The sequence below is a fragment of the Mus pahari genome, chromosome 12 (assembly GCF_900095145.1).
Source record: "Mus pahari chromosome 12, PAHARI_EIJ_v1.1, whole genome shotgun sequence".
In the NCBI taxonomy this organism is placed as follows: domain Eukaryota; kingdom Metazoa; phylum Chordata; class Mammalia; order Rodentia; family Muridae; genus Mus; species Mus pahari.
Window position 1 is genome coordinate 18,435,526 of NC_034601.1, and position 7,862 is coordinate 18,443,387.

The 7,862-nt window shown below is 40.1% G+C and overlaps 1 protein-coding gene across 1 annotated transcript in view; it reads right to left on the minus strand.

The window, feature by feature from the left end:
- Positions 1-7,862, minus strand: part of Rfc4 (replication factor C subunit 4) — a 16,488-nt gene that overhangs the window by 1,571 nt on the left and 7,055 nt on the right. Inside the window, 3 exon segments of the mRNA XM_021209958.2 lie at positions 200-343; positions 2,474-2,593; positions 6,055-6,134. Of these exon segments, the coding sequence (XP_021065617.1) occupies positions 200-343; positions 2,474-2,593; positions 6,055-6,134 (344 nt within the window).

Here is a 7,862-nt window from a genome sequence, read left to right on the forward strand (position 1 = left end):
AGCTGTCTTCAGACACTCCAGAAGAGGGCGTCAGATCTTGTTACGGATGGTTATGAGCCACCATGTGGTTGCTGGGATTTGAACTCCGGACCTTCAGAAGAGCAGTCAGGTGCTCTTACCCACTGAGCCATCTCACCAGCCCTATTATACACAATTTTAAAAAGGCTGTTTAGCATGTGTCTTCAGGGTGTATACATACCGACTGACATAGTTACAGATGAGGCAGAATCTGGTTGTTTTTGACTCTTTTTCCATGGTACGCCTTAAAGCTGCCTGAGCAGCTGAAGTCATGGAATCTGCTTCATCCAGAATTACAATCTTAAAGGGAGGACATGGCTTCCCACTAAATCAGAAACAGAGGAGTTGAACCTCAATAAGTATCTTTGCTGAGATACAATACATAGTTTATATTTCACTATGTGGTAATCCATAACTGTTGGTCATACATAACTATAGTTTACTTTAGAACTCTACTTATGGTATGTGTATGGCTGGGTGCATGCGTTCCACAGCACTCATGTGGAGATAACTGTAAAACTCTGGAGTTGGCTCTCTCTCCCCACCATTACACAGGTTCTGGATAACAATCTCAGGTTGTCAGGCTTGCATGACAAGTACTTACCCCTGTGAATCTATATTGTTTAATTTATAAAATGATACAGCGAGAAACTACAATGAGATTTAACAACTATAACATTACTATTCTTGTGCTTTAAGATCAGGAAGAGAAAGGGGAGTAACTGTAGCACCTTTAATACTGCAACAGTTTGAGTGGATACCCAGACAGACAAGTGATTTTATGCCTAGACAGGTCAGCATGACATTGTTTCTCCAAGCTACTCAAAGACTGGTGTGCAATCTAAAACACACACCTCTAAAGTTCTCAGACCACAGTTAGCCATAAGTAACTGAAATGATAGAATATGGGGTGAGGAAGAACATACAATATTCAAGAACTGTAAAGCCACTACCAAGTTCTAGTGTAGACTCTTTTCACCTCAAAAAGCAGCGTTTATCAGCAGTCCCTTCAAGACTCCCAGCTCCAATCACTAGTCTACTTCCTGTCTCCTAAGCTTTGCCTGTTCTGGAAGTTCATGGTCTATAGCTGGCTTTTTAGTGTATTTTTTACTGCTAAGCAGATAGACAGGTATTTCATATTTTATTTACCCACTAACCAGTTTGGTATGTTTTGATGTATTGACTACTAGGAACAATTATGAATATTTCATCTTGTAGGTTTGCATACTAGGAATGGAAATGTGTGTACAGCATTCATGTGAGGTCAAAGAACAACCTTTTTTCTCCCCAACTTATGGAATGGACTCAGGCTGCAGGTCTGAAAGGCTGGCATTTTTACTGTTGGCTATCTTACTTTAAGCCCAATTCTGCTTAATCTTTAGAGGAGCTGACAAACTTTTCCAAGACACTGTTCTATTTTATATTCCAGTCATCAATGTGACATTTACAGTGTTTTTCCTTAACAATCGCTTGTTATTTTCTGCTTCTTGTTATTTCAGCAATGGTAGTGATTGAGAAACATCTATGACATTTGCCCTTTTTGTAGTTGTATTTTTATTGAGTTTTAATTCTTGACATATTCTGATTTGTAAATATTTATTCCAGTTTTGTGGGTTATTTTCTGAACACTGATTATGCTGTAATTTATTCCCTATATCATGTTTCTTTAACAAAGCTGAATTTTGTTTTGGGCTTCTACTGTTCATTTAGTCAGTCCAGGTTCGTTTTATGATATTCAGCAAACTACTAGAGGCATTTCAGTGCTTTTCAGTCTTCATGCTGCCAGGCTGTTACTGACATATGATATCACTATATGGGGCTCTGGCTGACACCAATGCCTTCAACGTAACAACAAAGGGGAAGGGCCACGCCCCTAACGACCCACCCCAGGGAGAGCAGAACCAGCAGGATTTGGCTCTCATAGAAAGGGCACAGGCTGAGGAAGATCAGACTGCAGTAGCATTAGGACCTTGCAGGGTTTGGCTTCATGAAGAGTAGTGACGCTAAATTGCTGCCCTTCCACTTCCCACCCTCTCCACTCGGGCTTCCCACTGTCAACTCAGAATTTGTCTTACTCTGGTTTGTGTTAAACATGGAATCTGAGACTGGTAATTTAAAGAAACATTAATTTATTTCTCGGTTCTAGATATTAGGAAGCCCAAGATGGTGAAATCTTATCTGTTGAGGATTTTCTAGTCAAACCACTAAGAAAGAAATCATATGCCCTGTTGTGGTAAGCAGGGTCTGTGATCTTCTGATAGATACCAGAAGAGCTTTCTTTCCTAACTTCTAATCAAGCTATCCCACCCAAATGCCTGACCTGTAAATACCATTCACACATGTATTTGGGAATTAAATTTCCAATACTTGACGGAAGGTCAAAATAAAACCACAGCCTATATGTAAAGCAAATATAATGAACTGTATTATGGAGAGGGAAAGGCAAGTTACTTACTCTGAACGACTTCCTGATACAGTTAACTGAGCAAAACTTTTCACTTTCTCTCGGACTACTTGTATTCCACGTTCATCAGATGCATTTAACTCAAGGACTCTTAATCGAAAGAGTTCAGGCCTATTCAAAATGAAAAGTATTATGAAACATCATATAGCACTAAGTAACCCAGGTGCTGATGCTGTGTAGGAGTTTAGAACCCACCTGGTGAGCAAGACAGAAGGCACAGTTACACACATGTTCTTTCATTGCAAACCTATGCATTTAACATTTTGGCTAAAATCCTAAAGGCCAGGCATGGTGGCCAACACTTTTAATCCTAGCACCTGGGAGGCAAAGACAACCAGATCTGGGGTCTCTGTGCCAGTCTAGTCTATATACAGTGAGATCCTGTCTAAAAAACAAACAACAAATACTATATCTAACAAACATTTAAATTATTTGTTTTATATAATAAACTTTTTCTATTAAAATTTTTCTATTAAAAATAGAAAAATTAAACCTTTTCTAATTAAAAATAAAATTTTTCTATTAAAATGTTCTATTAAATAGTAACATATTCCTTAGATAATTTGCTTATTCTTCAATTGTTAGACATCAAGTTCTAAATGTTATAATTTAACATATATTGACTTCTTCCCATAGAATAGCTTGCTATAAGGAAAATTGCTAGATTAAAACATGAATAGGCAGGTTGTACATGGCAAGGTTTCCAACTCAGGGCTTTACACATTAAATGAATGCTCTACCTACCACCTCAACCCTAAATATGAACTTTTCTTAAAAAGATGGATTCTCACAGTCAAGCTAGATTAGAACCTTCTATGTAGCCCACTGTGGCTCAAATTTGAAATTCTTGTTTCTATTTTTTAGTGCAGGATTTATAGGTATGTAACAATCACACTTGGCATATAAGCAATTTTTAAATGAGTATGTAAAGTAATATGACACAATAGAGATCTGAGAAATAAAAATAATAAAATTATGCTCAAGAAAACCATTGTTTCAAAATTTTCTCTATTGCATGTACTTTTTTATTTGGAAATGGTTTTGCTATGAAGCCCAAATTGGCCTCAAATATGAAATTATTTTGATGGGATTAGAGGAGTATTCTACCATGACTGGTGTGTGTGTGTGTGTGTGTGTGTGTGTGTGTGTGCGCGCGCGCCAGAGGTTGTTTTAGATCCCCTAGAGCTGATACAAGCTACCTAATGTGGATGCTGGGATCTAGGATCTGAACTCTGGTCCTTTGATAACCTTTGATAAAACTGAGCTATCTAAGTCAATGGTTTAGTTTATTCTTTAAGTCACATGTACAACTAAGCATGACATTTACAATTAAAGTAAATTCTTTAAGAATATCACTGCTGGGCACGTGGTGGAGCAATGCCATTAGTCCCAGTACTTGGGGGACAGAGGCAGGCGAATCTCTGTGAGTTTGAGGTCAACCTGATCTACAGAGTGAATTCCAGGGCAGCCAGGGTTATACAAAGAAACTCTGTTTAAAAAAACAAAACAGACAAACAAAAGGATTAATACTAACCTTACTTAGGAAACTGCTGTCATGTGGCCCAAGTTGGCCTTGAACTCATGATCCCGCCTGTCTTAGCCCCCTGAATGTTGTAAGTATGCACAATGACTGGCCATGAACATCATTTTTAAAGTATAGTAAGAAGATATATAAAGTAGATCTGTGACCCATTCCAAAATAGATATGCTGCTGAATTTTGTTACACCACTAAGGTCAGTTCAGCTTGAATCTGTGAGTCATGGAATAAAAACTTCTGAGAAGCAAAGGTTACTCTCTTACACAGAAGTATCAGGCTTGGGACAGCTTTCTTTTTCCCTTTTGGATTATTACAAATTCTTGGTTTTTTTTGGTTTTTTTGTTTTGTTTTGTTTTTTGAGACAGGGTTTCTCTGTGTAGCCTTGGCTGTCCTGGAACTCACTTTGTAGACCAGGCTGGCCTCGAACTTAGAAATCCGCCTGCCTCTGCCTCCCAAGTACTGGGACTAAAGGCGTGCACCACCATGCCCGGCTCTCAGAAGGTTTTCTTTTCTTTTCTTTTTTTTCTTCAAAGATTTATTTATTTATTATATGTAAGTACACTGTAGCTGTCCTCAAATGCCCCAGAAGAGGGAGTTAGATCTCATTAAGGATGGTTGTGAGCCACCATGTGGTTGCTGGGATTTGAACTCTGCACCTTTGGAAGAGCAGTCGGGTGCTCTTACCCGCTGAGCCATCTCACCAGCCCACAGAAGGTTTTCCAATGCACCTAAAACTACACTCAGTTACTACTCAACTGTGCTCTTGCTCAGGGAATCTGAGGACAAGAAATGTGGCCTGGCCACTAAAGGCAGGGCTGAAGAGGTACATGGCAGGCACTACATAAAGCCACATGTGAATCATTCGGAGGATATGACTGGTCTGGACCCCATTATTAAAATAATGAAATCACAAGTTTCTCTGTTATAGTACTTGCAGCATATGAAGGTTCAGAATGCTCAAAAGAGGTAGGAACTCATTCACTCAGGGAACAGTAAAATGAGACCATGGAGATCTAATTAATTGTTTGTTTTTCAAGGTAAGGTTTCTCCATGTATCCTATTCTGGAACTCCCTTTGTAGACTAGGCTAGCCTTGAACTAAAATCCTGCTTCTGCTAGCATTAAAGGTGTTTGTCCAAGACAGAACCATGGGAACAAACAAAACCAGCAATAAAGCCAACAAGCGCCTTACAGAAAGAACGGGGGTAGAAGGAGACAGCACCAAAGTGTTGTGTGCTTTGTGAGTGTGCTTATACACCTGAGTGCAGGTATCCATGGAGGGAAGGGGGAAGAGCTATGGGATTAGCTGAAGTTACAGCATGGTTGCTCAGCATGGGTGCTGGGAAGTGAACTTGGTTCTTCTGGATGGTCAAAAAGCCCTCTTAACCCCTACATCATCTCTAGTCTTAACCATTGATTCTAACATCATCTCTTTAACTCTTTCATTCTTCTAAAGTTTTTTTTATTTATTTATGTGTGTTTCTGTGTTTCTATGTGAGAGCATGCTATGTGTATTCAGGTATCCTCAAAGGCAAGATGGTGTCTGACGCCATGGGGCTGGAGTTACAGGCATTTGTGAGTCACTGGATGTAGGTGCTGAGACCCACACTCTGGTCCTCTGGATGATAAGAAAGCTCCCTTAAGCCCTAAGCCATCTTTTCAGCCTCTGGTGTATAGTCTTTAAAAAAGAAGTTGACCAACTGTGGTGGTCTGAATAAAAATGGCACCCCCACAGGCTCATTACTTCTTGGAGGAAGTATGTCACTGGGATGGGCTCTGAGGTTTCAAAAGCATATGCCAGGCCTCAGTGCAGTCCTGTGCTCTGTCTTTCTCTGCCTATGGATTAAGATGTAGCTCTCAGCTACTTCTACAGCATCGTGTTTGCCCACATGCTGCCATGCTCCCCACCATGATAATAACCCTCTGAAACTGTAAACCTCACACCGTTAAATGGTTTCTTTTATAATTGTCTTGGTCATAATGTCTCTTCTCAGAAATAGATTAGTTACTAAGACACCCACCAATGTCAACTTACCCAAAGAGCTCTCTAGCTGCTGCCAAAATGGTGGATGTTTTGCCAGTTCCAGGTGGCCCATAGAACAAGAGATTAGGAAGCTGCAGAAATTAAATTTTAATGTTTGTAGATTAGACACTGTCACAAATAGATGAAACTGAGAATTCCCAACCATCTGTAGAATGATATGGTAACTTTTCTAATATAGAATACACATGTCTAAGGACTTTTTTAATGTAAGTGGTATCATAAGCATTTAAAATTCTAAACATGCCGGGCAGTGGTGGCACATGCCTTTAATCCCAGCACTTGGGAGGCAGAGGCAGAGGCAGAGGCAGAGGCAGGAGGATTTCTGAGTTCGAGGCCAGCCTGGCCTACAGAGTGACTTCCAGAACAGCCAGGGCTATACAGAGAAACCCCGTCTCAAAAAAACCAAAAAAAAAAAAAAAACTTGCCCTTGAATGTGGTATGTAAGTGACCTTGATGACTCCTGACCTCCTAGGTCCACTCAGAGTTTTAGGCCACTATTCCCTTATAGTGCATTAAGTTCCAATTCAGGTAGGTAAATCCTAAAGTCAAAAAAGTAGCCGACGGTTTGACTTTTGCCAAAGGTTGCCCTTGTCCATACACACTTTATTCATGGTTCATTCTACCAGGTGCCACTCTGGGTTTAAGTTAAAGCTCTCACTGGCTTCATACTCCACTTGGAAAACAGTAACAAACCTCAAGCACTTACAATAACTTCTGATAAGACACTCCCCTCTGAATGTCTGCACTTCTCAATCTAGACTCTGGCTCCACTCATGTCTTTTCAAGACTACACACTGCAAGTTATCTAACATCCATTCTAAAGTGGCTCTGCTTTTAGTCACTATCTTTGCTGCACTTGTTTTAATTAGCAGTTATTGAGTTTAACAGTTGAGTTTAATTACAAAAGACATGGTTACCTCACTAGATCACTTAAAAAGGTAAAAAAAAAAAAAACATTTTGTTTACAGCTGGGATTAATGGTGCATGCTTTAATTCAGCACTCAGGAGGCAGAGGCAGGCAGAGTCTTGAGTTTGATGTAGGACAGTCAGGGCTACACAAAGAAACCCTGTTGAAAGAAAGAGACAGACAGACAGACAGACAAACAGACAGACAGACAGACAGAAAGAAAGAAAGGGAGGGAGGGAGGGAGGGGACTGGAGAGATGGCTCAGTGGTTAAGAGCACCGACTGCTCTTCTGAAGGTCCTGAGTTCAAATCCCAGCAACCACATGGCTCACAACCATCTGTAATGAGATCTGACACCCTCTTCTTGTGCATCTAAGATAGCTGCAGTGTACTTAGATATAATAATAAATAAATAAATAAAAAGAAAGATATATGCCCCAGTACAGGGGAATGCCAGGGCCAAGAAGTGGGAGTGGGTGGGTAAGGGCGCAGGGGTGGGGGGAGGGTATAGGGAACTTTCGGGATAGCATTTGAAATGTAAATAAAGAAAATATCTAATGAGAGAGAGAGAAAGAAAGAAAGAAAGAGGGAGGGGAAGATAGAAGACTACTTTAACATGAACATATAGACATATAGTTTAAGATAACGCTATGAGGGGGCTGGTGAGATGGCTCCGTGGGTAAGAGCACCCAACTGCTCTTCCGAAGGTCCGGAGTTCAAATCCCAGCAACCACATGGTGGCTCATAACCATCCGTAACAAGATCTGATTCCCTCTTCTGGAGTGTCTGAAGACAACTACAGTGTACTTATATATAATAAATAAATAAATCTTAAAAAAAAAAAGTTGTTACACTAATGTTTTAAGTGCTTGTATGCATACCAATAAAGATGC